Raw genomic sequence first — 21,720 nt, 5'->3', positions numbered from 1 at the left:
GCTCTGTACCTGAGCTGCGTTGAGGAGATGTGATCTGTAAATGGAGATTATTTCCTGGTGACGTTTATTGGTATCCTGTTGGATGAAGAAAATAACCGGAAATGAAGCGTTACAGTCAAAACTGTAAATAGATAAATTCATATCTAGGTGTTATCTATATGCTGTTGTTCTATGTTGTCAGCCACTTAGGAAGATTTCTGATACATGGGCTGGAAGTTGCTAGTGTAAGAGAACATCAATTAACTGGGTAGAGCAAAATAAAGGTTTTGTACCCATTCCTAATTCTTGTATGTTGGAAACTTATTGAAACATATTAATATAATTGATGATGATATAATATTTAGAACTTTGATATTTTCACTGCAGGAGAAGCCCATATAGAAGCCATCCATAGACTGTAATAAAAGGCTGCCCCCTGGTGGAGGCATGCTAATAGGAAAATGAGTGATATCCTGTAGATGTAAAGTCAGATACTGTGATGATAAATCTTTTTCTGAACGTTTGTTCGAAAACATCAAGGTAGAGATAATTTGCTATGAGCATAAAAGTCACTCCAACCATACCAGTTGTGAAGTGCTTCAGGGCTCTCCCAACCTGACAATGCGTCTGTAGTCAGCGACTTAATCACATACCTCAAGTTTGCTGGTCAATTCTTCGCATCGCTTATGTTGCAGGTCGATTTCTTTAGTCAAGGACTCCACCTCTTTCATGGATGCCACCATCTTAAAAAAAGATTAACAACATCTAGACAAATGTGCTGCACTAGTAAATTACATACAATTGCAAAAAAAAGGTAATTTGTCAGCAACTTTTTTATATCAAGGTTCACAACCATTTATTCTTGGTGTCACGTGAACAAAGCTGCTGTTTCACAATAGTCTTCATATGTTATAAAGTGTGACTTTACTCTCAGAGGTGGCTGGGTTTAGGGGGTTAATAAGAGGGGGGGAGATTCGCATCCCCTTATTTGCAGTGGTAGGCTTTTGGTGACAAATCTGCTTCTGTCCATCAATTTGCCAAAATAACTAAAAAGTACTCAAAAACCTCACTCTTTTCACATAACCCCCAGTTCTTCCCTCCGTGCAAACGTTAATGGAAAGAACGTTTCGCTCACCTTCTCCTGTTTCTCCTTGGAATCTTTGCAGATATGTTCATACTTTTCATTAAGGTGGCCATTTTCTTCCTCATACTTCTGGGATTTGATCTTCAGTTCATTGGCTTCTTTGCTAAGCTCGTGAATTTTCCCCTCCAGAAGAAATCCCTTCTCCTTCTGAGATGAAAGTACTGTTTGGCAGCCTTCAGCTTCCTTTGAAGCCTGGATATATTTCTCAGAAAGACCCTTAACTTCCGCTTGTAAAGCTTGAATCTGGATCTCCAGACCAGTCCTGATGTTCTCAACCTCCTGGACCATGCTGGCTTCCTTAAGTCGTAAAGTCTGTCCCTCTTCAGACTCTTGTTCCAGTTGTTGTTTCAGGACGATGACTTCTTCACATTTCCCCTCGAGAGCAACTTTACATGCCTCGTTCTCATCCTTCAGAGCTGTAACTATCCTTTCCAGGTCCACCAAGCGGCTCTCGAATTCTTCTTTCGGAATTGAGTTTGAAGTCTGAGCTGCCAATTGTTCTTTAAGTTCGACCACGCTGCCCATTGTTTGGAACAACTTTTGTTTTACATCCTCCGTTTCCCTGATCTTCGTATGCAACTGGTTCTTGATCTCATTGAGAATGTTTTTGTGTTCAGTCATCGATATGGTCTGCACCCGATCATCCAGAAGCTTAAGGTTCTCCTTCTGCAAAGCAGCCGCCTCCTGCAATGCATCGTTGTATTTCCTTACGAGGGTTCCAGTGTTCCAGTATAATTCCTCCAAGATGTCACAACTGAACATCTCTACGGATCTGCTGTTTTCATCCCGAATGATCTCTGGGGGAAAACTGTCCCGTAACACGACCATTTCATTCTGCTGAGCTTCCAGTCTGGTGTTCAACTTTTTCAACTTGTCTTGTTCTGTTAGAAGATCTTCTGAGAGGACTAAGATCTGGTGTTTGTAGTCTTTACATCGTTTTTCAGTTTCCTGTCTCATGGCATATTCTGACTGCATGCTTTCTTGTAGAGCGAGGAGCCCTTCTTCTAAATTCTGCTTTTCTTGAACAACGTGGTTCAAGTGGGTGAGGAGATTGTCATGGGTCAGCTTGAGAGATGACAACTGTGCTTCTAATTCTGTAATCTTCTGCTTTAGAGAGTCTGTGCTCTTTGCCAGGTCGTTGGCCTGTGCTGACCCGCTCTCCAGCTGGGTTATGCTGCTTTTACTCTGGTGCAGGTCATTTCCCTGTAGGCAAGCTATGTTATTTTCTACTTGTCTGTAGTGTTCATTGGCATTCCTCGATAGTTGCATCTCACTGCTTTGCTGCCCAGTGGCACCATTAATAAGTACTGGGTCTAAACTCTCTGTCCTGACAGCGACTATGTCCTTCTGCAGTCTTTCTACTGCCACCATGTAGTTCTCTAAACCTGTGACCGATGACTTCCAATCATCAACATTTTTTTTCAGGACATCTTTTGGCACGTAACCGGAGCATCCTTGGGATGTTCCATTGCTTTGTTTTATATCTACATAAATACAATTACTTTTCAATTTTTTTATTAAGTTACTGAGTACATTGTGGTCCAGTAAACCTTGTTCATTGTCAAGTCTCTTTAGGTGGATATTGTCCACATTTTCTTCTTGCTCATGGAGTTTTTGTAGAAGAACCAGGAGCTCTTCCTTTTCACGTGTGACTTCTGAGATCTGTTCCTGCAGATCTTCGACCACTGTACTCTGTATTCGCTTTCTTTTCTCGAACTGTGACAGCACTTCTCTCATGTTCTCCAGGTGACCCTCCAACTCCGTCACTCTCCTCCGTGCACCTTCTTCCTTTTCTCTTGCAGCAGCTGCTTCACTCTGCAGACGTCTCATCTCTTCTTGGTGTAGTTTTTCCATTAGTCCAGTCTTGGTAGACTTGGCATGTAGGTTTTCGATCATTTCTTCTTGACGGTTACGTTCTTTCAGCTGCTGATCTTTGAAGGACTTAACCTGCTCAAGAAGTTGTGTCAGCAGAACATAAGTGTTGGATATATGGTAATCTTCTGTCTTGGGTTTGACTTTTTCACTTTCACCCTCTAGTAGAATATCTAGTGTGTCAGTCAGGTTTCTGATTCGACTGCACTCAACACTATGTTCCTCAGATATCCTTTCAAGTTCTTGAGTCTTCATCATCAGCTCTCCTTGAAGCCACACGCCACGTTTTTGCTCTTCCTCATATCTTTTCTTCCACATGTTGACCAGCTCCTGCTCTCTGCTAGGGGTCTGACCGACAGCCTAAAATACACACACAGTTAATTAGAATTCAGTATCTGTTTTCTGGCTGTGCTCAGACCTTCCCACACTTATCATCCTATAACCCATTCCTCATAAACATCAGACTACTTCACCCTGGATACATGGCAGCTGCACACATAATTCCTACTTTTATTACTACATGCAGACATATTTTCCTGCTTGTGAATGAACACTTTCATTTTTGCAAGCTACCAGAGTAAAAAGACTTCTTTATTATACCAGTATATTTATAGAGGCGCGTAAAAGCCGAGCATGTGATTTGTAGGGGGCGGCAGACGAAAGATTAAACATTGGATGACGGGATTGTCACTACTGATGTGGGTGTGGGGAGTTTGTGTGTAATTATCTGTAACACAAACTGAGGGGTGGTTACATCCAGATCAGCATCTTCTCTCTATCTATCCATCCATCTATCCATCATCTATCTATCCATCATCTATCTATCCATCATCTATCTATCCATCATCCATCCATCATCTATCCATCCATCATCTATACATCCATCATCTATCCATCCATCATCTATCCATCCATCATCTATCCATCCATCATCTATCCATCCATCATCTATCCATCCATCATCTATCCATCCATCCATCATCTATCCATCCATCATCTATCTATCCATCATCTATCTATCCATCATCTATCTATCTATCTATCTATCTATCTATCCATCCATCATCTATCCATCCATCATCTATCCATCCATCATCTATCCATCCATCATCTATCCATCCATCATCTATCCATCCATCATCTATCCATCCATCATCTATCCATCCATCATCTATCCATCCATCATCTATCCATCCATCATCTATCCATCCATCATCTATCCATCCATCATCTATCCATCCATCATCTATCTATCCATCATCTATCTATCCATCATCTATCTATCCATCATCTATCTATCCATCATCTATCTATCCATCATCTATCTATCCATCATCTATCTATCCATCATCTATCTATCTATCTATCTATCTATCCATCCATCTATCTATCCATCTATCCGTCCATCTATCTATCTTTATGGTAATACATACCTTGGAGCCTGCAGGGCTGTCATGGTTTCGATGTGGCTCTGCCAAGGAAATGTAACAAATATATTAGGATTTTTGTATTTTTCTTTATATACCAGTGTGATTCATATGAGATGCTGTAAATATATATTAGCTATTCATTATACCTTGTAAATGTGACCGATTTAATATTAAAGGGGTAGTCCCATCTCCAAGATCCTATCCCAATATGTAGTAGGTGTCATAATAATAATATTAGCAAATGCCTCCAATTAGAAATGTAGTATAGTATTTTTGATTTTGCTGCGTCTCTTTCCTCATGTGCAGGCATTGCAGGACCTTAGGTATCCATGGTTACGGCCACTGATAAAGTGACAGTTAGTTAGGTAGCTGCTAGTGGTCGTAACCGTGGATACTCAGTGTCCTGTATTGCCTGCACATGAGGTAAGTGACATAGAGAATCAAAAATACTATACTACATTTCTAATTGCAGGTATTTGCTAGTATTATTATTACTACACCAACTACATATTGGGGAAGGATCTTGGGAGATGGGAATACCCCTTTAAATCTAGGTGAAAATTCCCTCATGTGAACACTCTTCCAGATAAGAGTGTCTTATTTTTTTTTAATATGAGACCATCCACATCGATGTCCACACCCTTCCTGCCTTGAATAGTAAAGGGCATTGATGAGGATAGTGTCTGGTGTTTTTTATTCTGTAAATAATCACCATTATTTTTCCTCCGGTCTAGTGCAGTTTGGATCAGTTTTCTTAGCACCTCGTCCCTGGACAGGCTGGTATAATGTAGGGCATCACAGCCTTTGTTGTCGCGCAGTGTCGGGTCCGCTCCTCTGGTGATCAGAGTTTCCACAGCCTGGATGTTGCCCTTCTCACAGGCCAGAAGCAGTGCTGTCCTACAGATTGAAACAAAGAACGAGCGTCATCCCAGAAGTTGTAGGCTCTTCTAATCACTTGGACGAGACACTCACTTGCTGTCCCGGTCACACAGGTCCACCCGAGCCCCTCGGTCCAGCAGCAAAGAGCACACAGTAGGGTGGTTGCGTTGGGCAGCAATCATAAGAGGCGTCCGTCCGTCCTAGTGACAATATAAAGCAAAGTGGTTTCTGAAATTTTCAGTCCTGTATCATTTCCGACACTAAAAAATTCATCCCACGTTCCGGGCATTGACCCTTCCTCTACATACTAAATGGATAAACCACACGACCCCACAACACATCAGCCCTGTGAGCGTGGGACCAGCTACAGACACCGATAAGGAGCCGCCTGGAATTTCCTGTTGGTTTGACACCAGAGAGACAGTCTGCACATGGAAGAAACATAAGACAGGACAAGAAATAGACTCACATCATCCGCAGCATCCAGAACTGTGTCTTCTGCATCACAGAAGAGGAGCACGCTGGAAACGCATCCCGAGGTGGCTGCGAAACAAGACGGAAAGACCCACGGCCAAATCAATACAGAGACTGAGAGAAATATGTGCAAACAGATAAATAGATATGTTATGATATAGATAGAGATAGATAGATAACAGATATATAGAGATAATAGATAGATAATAAATAGATAGATAGATCGATAGATTGCTTGTAGACTCACCAGCACAGTGTAATGGTGTTCGGCTGTGGAAATCTATGGAGTCTTCATGGGCTCCGCGCTAAAGGAACAAATGTCAGTGTAGAGAAGAATCAGACACTTTTAGTTTTAAGAAAAAGTAAAGAATAAGTGTAAAATGTATTTGTGACACCCAGGAATGTACAGCACCCGGCACCTACCTGCAGCAGAAGCTTCACGCACTCCGGGTGACAGTTACTGGCTGCCAGGTGTAGAGCGGTACAACCTGCCGGAGGAGACACACACCGTTATACATCAGAGAGGAGGTGACGGTAATGACCGTGACACACGGGGAGATGAGGGGACAGTAATTAGTGTAACATGGCGTTTACCATCGTCAGTCTTGGCGTTGATCTCAACCTTCTGGGATAAGATGACATTGATGCAGTCTACGAGTCCCCTGGAGGCAGCGAGATGGAACCTGCAGACAAGAAGCCGAGGACGTCAGTGGCGGCAGATATTACTAATCCTCACACTGCAGGGATTACATGTAGTGTGGGTCTTGTGTGGGACACTCACATCTAGGTGTGTCTGACTGCAGCATATTCCTTCCCAGAAGAACGTAACGATCATATTAATGACAGTCTATGTTATAAAATCACGAAAAGGATTGGCAGCCAATTGAATTCCAGCTCTCATCATTTCACTGAAGATCAGAAACTGACAAGGACAATCTGATTGGCTGCTTTGCTCGCCTCTAAAGCTAGGATATGCTGGTGTTCACATCTGTGTTATGCATTCATAAATAAAGTTATTATTACCTCCTATTTATAAGAAGATGGGAACTTAAAAATGACAAGAATCCCTGAAAATGTCCAATTATGAGTGACATTTCTTTAATTCGAAGCAAACTGCTGCTAATGCTCCTCCATCATGTGCAACCGGATCACACGTCACATGCACGTAATCACTCCTCTGCTTCAATCTCCAGAATAAAAGCAGCAGCCAATCATTTCATATCTAATCCTCTCCTGTGTGATACTGTCTGCTGAGCTGTGTATCTAATCCTATCCTGTGTGATACCGTCTGCTGAGCTGTGCATTTAATCCTATCCTGTGTGATACCGTCTGCTGAGCCGTGTATCTAATCCAATCATGTGTGATACTGCGTGCTGAGCTGTGTATCTAATCCTATCCTGTGTGATACTGTCTACTGAGCTGTGTATCTAATCCTGTCCTGTGTGATACTGTCTGCTGAGCTGTGTATCTAATCCTATCCTGTGTGATACCGTCTGCTGAGCCGTGTATCTAATCCAATCATGTGTGATACTGCGTGCTGAGCTGTGTATCTAATCCTATCCTGTGTGATACTGTCTGCTGAGCTGTGTATCTAATCCTATCCTGTGTGATACTGTCTGCTGAGCCGTGTATCTAATCCTATCCTGTGTGATACTGTCTGCTGAGCTGTGTATCTAATCCTCTCCTGTGTGATACTGTCTGCTGAGCTGTGTATCTAATCCTATCATGTGTGATACCGTCTGCTGAGCCGTGTATCTAATCCTATCCTGTGTGATACTGTCTGCTGAGCTGTGTATCTAATCCTATCCTGTGTGATACTGTCTGCTGAGCCGTGTATCTAATCCTATCCTGTGTGATACTGTCTGCTGAGCTGTGTATCTAATCCTATCATGTGTGATACCGTCTGCTGAGCAGTGTATCTAATCCTATCCTGTGTGATACTGTCTGCTGAGCCATGTATCTAATCCTATCATGTGTGATACCGTCTGCTGAGCCGTGTATCTAATCCTATCATCTTATCATGTCTGATACAAAGGATCTTACGCTGACTGTCCGCTTGGCCCAGTCTTGGTGGCTCTGATCTGTTTCTTGGACAGGATGGAGGAGACTTTCTTGGCATCTCCCTTTTCCACCGCTTCTAAAACCTTCTGGTCATGTCGGTTCCACTTGTCCACCTGTCGGAGAGAGAGGACTGGTCACACAAGAACAGAAATCAGAAAACGTGTACCGTGTGCTGCTGATGGGAAGCCGTGAGGAACACGACCTACCAGTCCAGAATTTAATATACAACAAAACCTTATATGTAACTGTATAAACATATGACGGAGGACTGAGGCCCAAAAGTGGCAGCAAATCCTGGAGTGCCAGCAGACAGGTACTGCTGACGATAATGACACTGTGAATGATCATGGTTCAGACTGCAAATCCCCACTGATTGCTGCATATTAAACGATGCGCACCTATAGACCTTGTATATCAAACGGTTTACCTCTCCAAGTAAGAAGGCCCCAGGTTTGTGGTGACCAAGGTCTCAGTCCAAGACCTCCGATATTATCACTTTTATTATATTTTAATTCTAATAAAGATCCTATTGTTCTCAGACAGGATATGGCAATTTCCTCCGATAATAACGAGTGATCCCAGAATAGAAAATACAGTGCAAAAATATCATATTCCCATGTCTTAATAGAAGCATCAATACCTATGTGATAACACTGCACAGTAGCACTTCTCCTGTCCTGTATATATACACTGCACAGTACCACTTCTCCTGTCCTGTATACTGGGTGTAATTCTCAGTATCTGTATTATTCTGTGTATATACACTGCACAGTACCACTTCTCCTGTCCTGTATACTGGGTGTAATTCTCAGTATCTGTATTATTCTGTGTATATACACTGCACAGTACCACTTCTCCTGTCCTGTATACTGGGTGTAATTCTCAGTATCTGTATTATTCTGTATATATACACTGCACAGTACCACTTCTCCTGTCCTGTATACTGGGTGTAATTCTCAGTATCTGTATTATTCTGTGTATATACACTGCACAGTACCACTTCTCCTGTCCTGTATACTGGGTGTAATTCTCATTATCTGTATTATTCTGTATATATACACTGCACAGTACCACTTCTCCTGTCCTGTATACTGGGTGTAATCCTCAGTATCTGTATTATTCTGTATATATACACTGCACAGTACCACTTCTCCTGTCCTGTATATATACACTGCACAGTACCACTTCTCCTGTCCTGTATACTGGGTGTAATTCTCAGTACCTGTATTATTCTATATATATATACTGCACAGTACCACTTCTCCTGTCCTGTATACTGGGTGTAATTCTCAGTATCTGTATTATTCTGTATATATACACTGCACAGTACCACTTCTCCTGTCCTGTATATATACACTGCACAGTACCACTTCTCCTGTCCTGTATACTGGGTGTAATTCTCATTATCTGCATTATTCTGTATATATACACTGCACAGTACCACTTCTCCTGTCCTGTATACTGGGTGTAATTCTCAGTATCTGTATTATTCTGTATATACACTGCACAGTACCACTTCTCCTGTCCTGTATTCTGGGTGTAATTCTCAGTATCTGTATTATTCTGTATATATACACTGCACAGTACCACTTCTCCTGTCCTGTATACTTGGTGTAATTCTCAGTATCTGTGTTATTCTGTATATATACACTGCACAGTACCACTTCCCCTGTCCTGTATACTGGGTATAATTCTCAGTATCTGTATTATTCTGTATATATACACTGCACAGTACTTCTCCTGCCCTGTATACTGGATGTAATTCTCAGTATCTGTATTATTCTGTATATATACACTGCACAGTACTTCTCCTGCCCTGTATACTGGGTGTAATTCTCAGTATCTGTATTATGCTGTATATATACACTGCACAGTACCACTTCTCCTGCCCTGTATACTGGATGTAATTCTCAGTATCTGTATTATTCTGTATATATACACTGCACAGTACCACTTCTCCTGTTCTGTATACTGGGTGTAATTCTCAGTATCTGTATTATTCTGTATATATACACTGCACAGTACCACTTCTCCTGTCCTGTATACTGGATGTAATTCTCAGTATCTGTATTATTCTGTATATATACACTGCACAGTACCACTTCTCCTGTCCTGTATACTGGGTGTAATTCTCAGTACCTGTATTATTCTGTATATATACACTGCAGGTCTTTTTTTTATTGATAGAATAAGTACAGTACATGACAGAACAATAATACATTACAGGACACCGAACATAAGAACAAAACAAGACGACAAATCACAGAAAATAGAAACAAAATAAATCCCCCAGGAATATATATATATATATACAGGAAATAAATATTATAAAACCTATAAAACCCCCGGCCCAGCTTCATTCATACTGCTATATACAATCCCACACAACGCTCACACCGTCCTATATACACATAAAACACCATCCTATATACAAGATTATATACAATAAAACACTAAACCTAATATAACGTATATACAACCGGAAACTAACACTAACCTACTGGTCCCACTGCCTGACCTTACAGTCTCACCCTTACCGCACCTCATTCACACCACAGAAAACCAAAAATAACAATATATACAATAGTGACATGAACAATTTTAAACCATTTTTTTTTTGTATATTTTTTTTTATTTTTTTTTTTTTTTATTTTGTAATTTTTTAATATATATATAAAACACAGACCTACACTAACTATCCCGCCACCCCTGATCCAGCTCTGGCCACAAAGTTCAGGATTACTCCGAGCTAGGATCAGGCCCCAAAGTTTTTCCCCGGGCGGGGCCTGGACCAGGCCAGATCAGTCCTCTTATCACCGCTGATGAAGAACTCCCCCAAATCCCAACCTAACTAAAACCCCCTATTATACATTATATACAATATAAACAGAACACAACCTACACACTCACCATCCAAGGCTCAAGTTCGATGCCGGCAAACCTTCTATTCAGGAGACAGAAATACAAAACAAAAATCTAGGGTGAAAAGACATCAGCCCACCACCAGGATATAGGAGTACTACCGGACTAAGGCACCCTGAAGGAAAAGCCCCTCCAGAGGCGGGCCGCCCTCCGGGCACCCAGTCTTTCATACTCCAGAGAACGTACCTTCACCAGGTCACCTAGGATGTTCCTACAGACTTCATCTACATGGAGGATTTTACTCTGCGTCGAGACTAAAACTCGTGCGTTCCACGTGAAATACCTGACCACTGCGCTGACTATGAATAAAGTGTCTCGGTCCCTTCTCCCAAGGTCTCCGAACGCTCCATAGGCCCACCCGGCGTAGGACAGAGTAGCCAGCCGCGGCCAACCAATGGAAGCCCCCACCCTGTTGTACACCTCTGTATTAAAGGGACAATGAAGCAGGAAGTGCTCCATGCTTTCCAGCACGTTAGCACAAGCCTCACGGGGGCAATTCCTGTCGTCGGAGCTCCTGAACTTCAAATTGTCCCTCACATACAGCTTACCATGGAAGCAGCGCCAAGTCAAGTCCCAGTACTTCTCGGGGATCCTGCTAGAATTTAACAAACTCAACCCAACCTCCAGATCCCGACTTGGGCAGTCTTTGAGGGCCAATGGACTCTGAAAATGAGAAAGCAAGACCCTCATATCGAGGAGTTTCCTCGAGAGGGACCTCACCTCCCACCGGCGGATCATTTTCAGAACCGGGGTAACGTAAGCCGGGAGATGCCCGTGTGGTGTGCGAAGATCCTTCAATCTTCCCCCTGTCTCCCATTCCTGGAAGAAAGGCTGAAACCATCCCTTGCAGGAGAATACCCACGGAGGAGCCCTCTCTTTCCAGAGGTTTGCCATGTTCACTTTCAAGAAGGTGTTCACTCGGAACACCACGGGGTTCACCATATTCAAACCCCCTAGTCTCCTCGTGCGGTAAGTGACCTCCCGCTTGACTAGGTTCAGTCTGTTCCCCCATAACATCTGGAAGAACAGACTGTAGACCCGTGTCCAGAGAGGCTCTGGCAAGACACAGACGCTGCCCAGGTAGATTAGCAGGGGGAGCAGGAAAGCTTTGCACAGGCCAACCCTTTCCCTCAGGGTCAAAGACCAACCCTTCCATTGGTCCACTCTTTGGGCGACACCTTTGATTCTGCCTTCCCAGTTTTTCGTGGGGTAATCACCCTGGCCGAATTCGATGCCCAGGACTTTGGCATGTTCTTGGGGTTCGGGGAGGGTGTCCGGAAGATCAAACCCGGGATCTCCGCCTCCCAGCCAGAGACTCTCACACTTATCCTGGTTGACCTTGGACCCGGATGCCTCCGAGTAGCGCTCCACTTCTGACATCACCGCCGCTGCCTCCTCTTGCGAAGAAACAAAGACGGTGACATCGTCCGCGTAGGCCACCACCCTCAGGATAGCCTCCGGCGCCGCCCCGCCCATCCGCACCCCCGCCAACGGTCCACAATCGATCCTTCTGAGGAAGGGATCGATCGCAAACGAGTAAAGCAAAGGGCTAAGAGGACAGCCCTGACGGACACCGGATCCTACCCCGAAAGGTCGTCCAATCCACCCATTCACCAGAGGGAAAGTCTCAGCCCCTGCATACAAGGTCTTAAGCCAGTCCACAAACCCTCCAGGCAGACCATACCTCAAAAGAGTGGACCAGAGGTACTCATGGTTAACCCGATCAAAGGCTTTTGCCTGATCCAGGGTCAGCAAGAACCCCTTCCATAGGCCCGCCCTGCCTTGCTCCACGGCCTCTCGGACACCTAGAACAGCACTAAAAGTGCTACGGCCAGGAACGCAACAGTGCTGAACCTCCGAAAGGAGCCGGGGTGCAAATTCACCAGCCTGTTGAAAAGTATCTTAGCCAAAATCTTCCTGTCCACATTGAGAAGTGCTATGGGACGCCAGTTCTCAATGCGTGACGGATCCTTACCCTTTGACAAAATGATCAAAGCTGACCTCCTTAATGATCTCGGCAGAGTGCCCGAGGAGAGACACTCGTTAAACACCTGAGTCAAGAGGGGGACCAAAGAGTCCCTAAAGGTCCTAAAGAACTCGGATGTTAAGCCATCCGGACCTGGCGACTTTTTGGGCCTAAGCCCATCGATCGCCAGTCTCACTTCCTCTTCTTTGATCGCTTCTGCCAAATCGCCCAGCGAGAGGTCAGCCCCTGGCTCAGGAACAGATTCAGCCAGGAAAGCTGACATCCCGTCACGATCAAGCTCCCTCCTTCCCAAGAGGTGCGAGTAGTAGGAACTGACGACCTCCAAGATCCCTGATCTGGACCTTCTCAGGGACCCCGTACTGTCCACCAGCCCCGTCACTATCTTACTATTCACTGACATCTTACAGTTTCTGTAAGGGTCGGGCGAGCAGTACTTCCCATAGTCCCTCTCGAAAACCAAAGATGCGTGCCTATCGTACTGACACCTCTTCAGCAAGGACTTCACTCTGGAGATCTCCTCGCGGCTACCTCCAGTCGAGACAAGATGCTCGAGTTTCCTCCTCAGGCTCTGATACAGGCGATCCCTGTTCAGGCTTCTGAGGTTCGAGAGCTGCCGGAAGAATCTCGCCACCCGATGTTTGAACATCTCCCACCACTCTGACTTAGTGTTACTTAGGCCCAGCAATGGTACCTGGCTCTGAAAGAATTCCTCAAAAGACCGTCTTACAGCTTCTTCCTCAAGGAGTGACGAATTCAGCTTCCAATAGCCTCTTCCCATCCGAGGAGTCTCTGTAACGTTCAACGAAAACATAATCAAACAGTGATCGGAGAACTCCACCTCCACAACCGACAACGGTGAAGAGACGGCCTCCTCCTTCAAATAAAACCTGTCTAGCCTAGACCTGCACTGACTACCTCTAAAAAAGGTGAATCCCGTGTCGCCCGGGTTGTGCCGGATGTGGACATCCACCAGGCGAGCCTCACTCACTATCCTGTTTAACGCGACGCAGTCATAAGCCAGCCGGTCTCCGGAACCTCCTCTATCACAGGATCTCGTGACATTGTTGAAATCCCCTCCGAAGACCACCTGCCGACTCGAAAATAAAAAAGGTTTGATCTTCAGGAAGAGACATTTGCGGTCCCACTTGGACTGGGGACCATAGATGTTAATGAGCCGAAGCTCTTGTCCCCCCATGGAGACATCTAGGATCAAGCATCTCCCCATTTCTAATTCGATCACTCGTCTGCATTCAACCGCTGCGGTCTTAAAAAGGATCGCCACCCCGCTATACGGCTCGGCCGCAAGAGACCAGTAGGAGGGCCCATGCCTCCACTCCCGCCTTGCTTTATGCAAGGTTGATATATCGGTCAACCTGGTCTCCTGCAAAAACAAAATGTCGGCGTCAAGTTGGCCGAGAAAATGAAAGGCCGTGTACCTTGCCGCATCTGACTTTATGCTGCAAACATTAATAGTTGCCAGCGGTTACTCCTCTGCCCGTTGTCGGCAGAGACCAGACAGTCTCTGCCCCTCTATCTCGGAAGGCTGAAAGACCATGTCTCTCTATCCAGAAAGACAGATCAACCTCCCTCCCCTCTACAGTGATGGAGCTCTCCCCTCTCCTCAGGGCGTCCAGGAGCTGCTGTTGCAAGTCACCATCCCCAGGGCCACCAGACGAGGGCGCACTACTACCCCCAGCACTGACAGCTCCTGAATAGCTTTGGGCTGAAGCACCTGCCAATGCTGGGGGGGCAGCGGCACCAGCGCCTACTTCCCCCCCACCAACACCAGTGCTGCTCCCACCATTCACTCCACTACTACTCACACCATTCGCAGGACCATTACTCCCATCATTCACTCCACTACTTCTCCCACCATTTGCTGCTTCACTACTCCCACCATTCATTACACCACTACCCCCATTTGCTACACCACTACTCCCAGCATTCATTCCACCACTACCCCCACCATTTGCTGCATCATCATTCACTGCACCACTACCCCCACCATTTGCTGCATCATCATTCACTGTACCACTACTTCCACCATTCCTACTACTCTCACCATCTGCTCCACCATTACTCCCACCATCTGCTCCACCATTACTCCCATCATTCACTGCACCACTACTTCCATTCCCTTTACTTGTCACCCCATTACCTCTGCTGTTCTCTGCACCTTCCACAGTCACCTCCATTCCTTCCTCCCTTGTGTCTGGTGTCTCTGCACTCACACCTGCTGGGTCGGGGGAGGGGAGCACTCCCAGAGACTCCTTTCCCTGCAGCACCACACCCGTTTCCCTTTGGTTGCTGCTGGCTTTCTGCAGGTCATCTGCTGGAGCGCCCCGCACCCCTACTGCAGCATTTTGGTCCTTGTTCTGGCCAGACTGTTTTCTTGGCACCTCTGCCCGCCCTGCACCCACAGACTTTGGGGTCTTAGTGTCCTTTTTGGGCACTGGGGCACACTGCCCCCCTGTCGCAGCAGTGTGCCCAGTGTTCTTTGCAGATGTGTTTTTCACATCCTTCCCTGCCCCCCCAGCCCCGGTGATAACCGGCTTAGCCGCAGAGGGCAGGGTGGGAAACTCCACAGAACTTCCTATGTCCGGCGCTGTGAGTACCTCCACAGCCTCGCCCCCTGCACTGTTCCCCGCACAGATGGCAGCATCGCCGGACGTCCTCCTCCTCTCCCCACCTTGCCTCTGCCTCGAGCCCACTGCAGAGCCCGTGCCTTTAGGTTTGGTGGGGTTTAAACAGAAGGTGGCAGGCGCAACATCAGACATTGGTACATACTTATAACTCACCACCTCCTGTGCGGCTCCTCCGGTCTTCCTCTTCCTCCTCTTGGTCTCCTCCACTGGTTTGTCCTCACCGAAAGAAAACTTTGTCAGGTCCACTGGAGACTCCAGCAGTCGGATCTCCCTCAGCAGTCCTCCTTCCTCCTCCTCCCCTGACACTCCAGCCTCTGCTGTCGGAGTCCTCTGCCCTGCAGGGAGACCACTTGAGCTCCGGCTCTGCCCCTCACTGGCTCCAGCAACTGAGACTCCAGTCACCTCTTCATCCTCCTCCTCCTCTTCACTAAGGACACCGGCTGGCGGTTCTCCTGAGGTGTTTAACCCCTTCATTTCTGAGAACCGTCGCTGGTTCTTAAACCTCTCCAGGAAGGGACCTGCGCTTTTCTCAATCCCCTCCCGGAGGAGCACTAACCTGACCACCTCGTCTCTGAGGGCTTTAAACCTCTGGGAGGTCGCGGGTCTTTCCTTGTTGGACGCCCGGGTGTTCAGGACCCGGGCCTCCCTCAGCTCCTCTTTCAGCTGGGTTAGTGCTTTGCCGGCGTCCTCGTACTCTCGCAACGTGGCGACCACTCGGGAGGAGAAGGAACTTGTGCACTCGCTGGAGCTCATCTCCCCCCAGGATCTTGCTGGGCTCTTGTTCCTGGGGCCTGGGGTGCCCCGGTCTCCCTCTCTGGGCTGGCGGTGAACAGTCTCGGGGTTGGAGCCGGTGGATGTATTCTTCCTCACCCTTCCCGATCTCCTCACTCCCTCCTGGGCCGGTTGTTGAGGCTCCTTCTCCCCCGCCGGCATAGACCGGGGGATAGGAGGCTGGGAAGCCATGCCGGCCTCCCAGAAGGCCTGCCTCTCTCTGAGGAGAAGAGAGGCAGACGACGACCCTCCTCCTGGAAGTGCTTGAGCTCAGGAGGCAGGTGCTACTCTCAGCGCCACTCCTCCTGTCCTGTATATATACACTGCACAGTACCACTTCTCCTGTCCTGTATACTGGGTGTAATTCTCAGTATCTGTATTATTCTGTATATATACACTGCACAGTACCACTTCTCCTGTCCTGTATACTGGGTGTAATTCTCAGTATCTGTATTATTCTGTATATACACCTTACAGTACCACTTCTCCTGTCCTGTACACTGGGTGTAATTCTCAGTATCTGTATTATTCTGTATATATAGACTGCACAGTACCACTTCTCCTGTCCTGTATACTGGGTGTAATTCTCAGTATCTGTATTATTCTGTATATACACTGCACAGTACCACTTCTCCTCTCCTGTATATATACAGTGCACAGTACCACTTCTCCTGTACTGTATACTGGGTGTAATTCTCAGTATCTGTATTATTCTGTATATACACTGCACAGTACCACTTATCCTCTCCTGTATATATACAGTGCACAGTACCACTTCTCCTGTCCTGTATACTGGATATAATTCTCAGTATCTGTATTATTCTGTATATACACACTGCACAGTGCCACTTCTCCTGTCCTGTATACTGGGTGTAATTCTCAGTACCTGTATTATTCTGTATATATACACTGCACAGTACCACTTCTCCTGTCCTGTATACTGGGTGTAATTCTCAGTATCTGTATTATTCTGTATATATACAGTGCACAGTACCACTTATCCTGTCCTGTATACTAGGTGTAATTCTCAGTATCTGTATTATTCTGTATATATACGCTGCACAGTACCACTACTCCCGTCCTGTATACTGGGTGTAATTCTCAGTACCTGTATTATTCAGTATATATACGCTGCACAGTACCACTTCTCCTGTCCTGTATACTGGGTGTGATTCCCAGTATCTGTATTATTCTGTATACACTGCACAGTACCACTTCTCCTGTCCAGTATAATGGGTGTAATTCTCAGTATCTGTATTATTCTGTATATATACACTGCACAGTACCACTTCTCCTGTCCTGTATACTGGGTGTAATTCTCAGTATCTGTATTATTCTGTATATATACACTGCACAGTACCACTTCTCCTGTCCTGTATACTGGGTGTAATTCTCAGTATCTGTATTATTCTGTATATATACACTGCACAGTACCACTTCGCCTGTCCTGTATACTGGGTGTAATTCTCATTATCTGTATTATTCTGTATATATATACTGCACAGTACCACTTCTCCTGTCCTGTATACTGGGTGTAATTCTCAGTATCTGTATTATTCTGTATATATACACTGCACAGTACCACTTCTCCTGTCCTGTATACTGGGTGTAATTCTCAATACCTGTATTATTCTGTATATACACTCCACAGTACCACTTCTCCTGTCCTGTATACTGGGTGTAATCCTCAGTATCTGTATTATTCTGTATATATACACTGCACAGTACCACTTCTCCTGTCCTGTATACTGGATGTAATTCTCAGTATCTGTATTATTCTGTATATACACTGCACAGTACCACTTCTCCTGTCCTGTATACTGGGTGTAATCCTCAGTATCTGTATTATTCTGTATATATACACTGCACAGTACCACTTCTCCTGTCCTGTATACTGGGTGTAATTCTCAGTATCTGTTATTCTGTATATATACACTGCACAGTACCACTTCTCCTCTCCTGTATATATACACTGCACAGTACCACTTCTCCTATCCTGTATACTGGGTGTAATTCTCAGTATCTGTATTATTCTGTATATATACACTGCACAGTACCACTTCTCCTGTCCTGTATACTGGGTGTAATTCTCAGTATCTGTATTATTCTGTATATATACACTGCACAGTACCACTTCTCCTGTCCTGTATACTGGGTGTAATTCTCAGTATCTGTATTATTCTGTATATATACACTGCACAGTACCACTTCTCCTGTCCTGTATATCGGGTGTAATTCTCAGTATCTGTATTATTCTGTATATATACACTGCACAGTACCACTTCTCCTGTCCTGTATACTGGGTGTAATTCTCAGTATCTGTATTATTCTGTATATACACACTGCACAGTACCACTTCTCCTGTCCTGTATATATACACTGCACAGTTACACTGCTCCTGTCCTGTATACTGGGTGTAATTCTCAGTATCTGTATTATTCTGTATATATACACTGCACAGTACCACTTCTCCTGTCCTGTATATTGGGTGTAATTCTCAGTATCTGTATTATTCTGTATATATACACTGCACAGTACCACTTCTCCTGTCCTGTATACTGGGTGTAATTCTCAGTATCTGTATTATTCTGTATATATACACTGCACAGTACCACTTCTCCTGTCCTGTATACTGGGTGTAATTTTCAGTATCTGTATTATTCTGTATATATACACTGCACAGTACCACTTCTCCTGTCCTGTATACTGGGTGTAATTCTCAGTATCTGTATTATTCTGTATATATACACTGCACAGTACCACTTCTCCTGTCCTGTATACTGGGTGTAATTCTCAGTATCTGTATTATTCAGTATATATACACTGCACAGTACCACTTCTCCTGTCCTGTATACTGGGTGTAATTCTCAGTATCTGTATTATTCTGTATATATACACTGCACAGTACCACTTCTCCTGTCCTGTATACTGGGTGTAATTCTCAGTATCTGTATTATTCAGTATATATACACTGCACAGTACCACTTCTCCTGTCCTGTATACTGGGTGTAATCCTCAGTATCTGTATTATTCTGTATATATACACTGCACAGTACCACTTCTCCTGTCCTGTATACTGGGTGTAATTCTCAGTATATGTATTATTCTGTATATACACACTGCACAGTACCACTTCTCCTGTCCTGTATACTGGGTGTAATTCTCAGTATCTGTATTATTCTGTATATATACACTGCACAGTACCACTTCTCCTGTCCTGTACACTGGGTGTAATTTTCAGCATCATTTCCTCCGTAATGATTTATGACGGAGGTGCATAATCCTGAAGTTTATAGACCAGGAACAATCCTATAAATGATAATAATCTGACATCTGTTCTCTACAAGTGACGGTTTCGCCCATCTTCCGCCCACACACAAATGTCTTATCACTCCAACGGACATCACCATCTCGGCAGCTGGTATAACTGCCACACTCTGGACTTGTACAGTCAGGCGTATTGTAGGATTGTAGTCAGGTGTATGAGTGACCAGTTATACCGAAAAGGTGATAATGATCATCATTTTTATTAACTGAAATAGAAACAGTTGTGTTGGAGGCTTAACGTGTACCTACACTTTCACAAGAAAATGATTATAGGGCAGGACTCTTCAGTATAATCATGTTTCTCTATCACTCTATTAGCGTTTTTTGATAATAACCCACAACATGGACCTTATGTGCTACACAAAAGGTCCATGCGTGCTACACAAAAGGAAACAAGAGTCCTTTTTTCTGCTGCTAGCTAATAGGGTCTTCAGTCCAGGAGTGACTTCCTAAGATTTTACAACGCTAGGTCCCACACTGAAGATGGTAGATCAGAGTTAAGCCCCCGTCTCACATAGCGAGATCGCTGCTGTGTCACGGTTTTGGTGATGCAACAGCGACCTCACCAGCGATGTCGCTATGTGTGACACTTTGCAGCGATCAGGCCCCTGCTGTGAGGTCGCTGATCGCTGCAAAGTGTCCTGGACCATTTTTTGGTCGTTACTCTCCTGCTGGTCAGCACACATCGCTGTGTGTGACCAGCGGGAGGAGCGATCAGGCTGGTAACTATGGTAAACATCGGGTTACTAGGGGCACACGCGCTCCTAGTAACCCGTTGTTTATCATGGTTACGAGCCTGCTAAAGTGAGCGGTAACCTCCCGCTCACTGTAGCAGAGTGGTAACCATGATAAACAACGGGTTACTAGGAGCGCGTGTGCCCCTAGTAACCCGATGTTTACCATAGTTACCAGCCTGTTCCTGCTTCAGCAGGCAGGTAACCAGGAGCAGGACATCGTGGAAAGATTCTTTCCACGATGTCGCTGCTCCCCTGATCGTTGGTGAGCCTGCCTGTTTGACAGCTCACCAGCGACCACATAGCGACGCAGCAACGATCCCTGACAGGTCGTATCGTTGTCGGGATCGTTGCAGCGTCGCTAAGTGTGACGGGGCCTTAAGAAGCCGGTTGCTTAGTTTGTTGTAGACTTTGGGTGGTTAGTATGGGAGGTTATCATCAGTTTAGAAAAACATTGTCCTGTACTATAATCATTGTCTTGCAGCAGTGTAGGTACGTATGCTTTAAACCTAGTCGTGAACAGCCAAACTCTGCTACAAAAGTGAGGTTGTGGAAGACATTCATGTCACAGGTATCACACCATGGCAAGATTGAGCACTGCAACAAGATTAAGGTAGTTATAATGCACCAGTCTCTACCAAGAAAAAATTTCTAAGCAAACTGGGGTTTTAAGATTTGTTGTTCAAGCTCTTTTGAAGAAGCATCAAGAAATGGACAACGTTGAAGACCATAGATGCAGTGATTGGTCAAAGAAACTTAGTGCAGTAGATGAAAGACACATCATGTTAACGTCCCTTTGAAATAGGAAGATGTCCAGCAGTGCCATCAGCTCAGAACTGACAGCAACCCATAGGCCCAACTACACCAATCTACTGTTCAGAGAAGTATGGCCAAAAGTGGTCCTAATAGAAGCATTGCGGCCAAAAAGTCACACCTTCCACATGCAAAAAGGCCAAGTCAACTATGCATGAAAACATAGGAACAGTGGTGCAGAGAAATGGCAGCAGGTGCTCTGGACTGAGGAGTCAAATAGTCAAATGTTTGGCTGTAACAGAAGGCAGATTGTTCTCTGCAAGGCTGGCAGGCGGCACAATAATGAGTGTCTGCAGGAAGCATGGTGGAGGATCCTTGTAAGTTTTGGGGATGCATTTCAGCAAATAGAGTTGGAGATTTGGTCAGGATAAATAGTGTCCTCAATGTTGAGAAATACTGGCAGATACTTATCCATCATGTAATATCATCAGGGAGGCGACTGATTGGCTCCAATTTTTTTCAGCGCAAAGAAGAACAAGAAGCCCTGGAAGAGATGATTATACGACCCGACAGAGTCCTGATCTCAGCATCAAACAGTCTGTATGGGATGACATGAAGAGACAGAAGCCTCATACACAGAAGATCTGTGGTTGGTTCTCCAAGATGTTTGCCGAGTTCCTACCGTATACGATTTTAGCAGCCAATCAAATCTTTGCTTTCATTAAATGGCGGTAGGAACTAA

General features: G+C 45.1%; 1 protein-coding gene and 1 long non-coding RNA gene across 7 annotated transcripts in view; one reads left to right on the top strand and one right to left on the bottom strand.

Moving 5' to 3' along the window:
• ANKRD35 (ankyrin repeat domain 35) overlaps nt 1-21,720 on the bottom strand; it is an 87,727-nt gene that overhangs the window by 8,561 nt on the left and 57,446 nt on the right. For 3 of the 6 annotated variants that reach the window (XM_073639320.1, XM_073639322.1, XM_073639321.1), the window contains 11 exons: nt 7,822-7,952; nt 6,373-6,461; nt 6,202-6,266; nt 6,026-6,083; nt 5,774-5,847; nt 5,398-5,504; nt 5,138-5,322; nt 4,429-4,466; nt 1,115-3,355; nt 633-722; nt 15-75 (listed from right to left, as the gene is read on the bottom strand). In XM_073639320.1, the coding sequence (XP_073495421.1) occupies nt 15-75; nt 633-722; nt 1,115-3,355; nt 4,429-4,466; nt 5,138-5,322; nt 5,398-5,504; nt 5,774-5,847; nt 6,026-6,083; nt 6,202-6,266; nt 6,373-6,461; nt 7,822-7,952 (3,139 nt within the window). Of the gene's footprint in view, nt 1-14; nt 76-632; nt 723-1,114; nt 3,356-4,428; nt 4,467-5,137; nt 5,323-5,397; nt 5,505-5,773; nt 5,848-6,025; nt 6,084-6,201; nt 6,267-6,372; nt 6,462-7,821; nt 7,953-13,439; nt 13,538-13,663; nt 13,989-14,906; nt 15,400-15,546; nt 16,385-21,720 lie in introns of those variants that run through there. The other 3 variants (XM_073639318.1, XM_073639317.1, XM_073639316.1) reach the window with 3 other exon arrangements.
• Nucleotides 1-21,720, top strand: part of LOC141153980 (uncharacterized) — a 23,393-nt gene extending 1,673 nt beyond the window's left edge. Inside the window, exon 2 of the long non-coding RNA XR_012247375.1 lies at nt 21,502-21,720. This is a non-coding gene — a long non-coding RNA (uncharacterized lncRNA). The remainder of the gene's footprint in view (nt 1-21,501) is intronic.

Source organism: Phyllobates terribilis, unplaced genomic scaffold (genome assembly GCF_046119375.1).
Source record: "Phyllobates terribilis strain yellow unplaced genomic scaffold, ASM4611937v1 Scaffold_7__3_contigs__length_470593459, whole genome shotgun sequence".
Classification (NCBI taxonomy): Eukaryota; Metazoa; Chordata; class Amphibia; order Anura; family Dendrobatidae; genus Phyllobates; species Phyllobates terribilis.
This window is presented reverse-complemented; position numbering and strand designations above follow the sequence as displayed.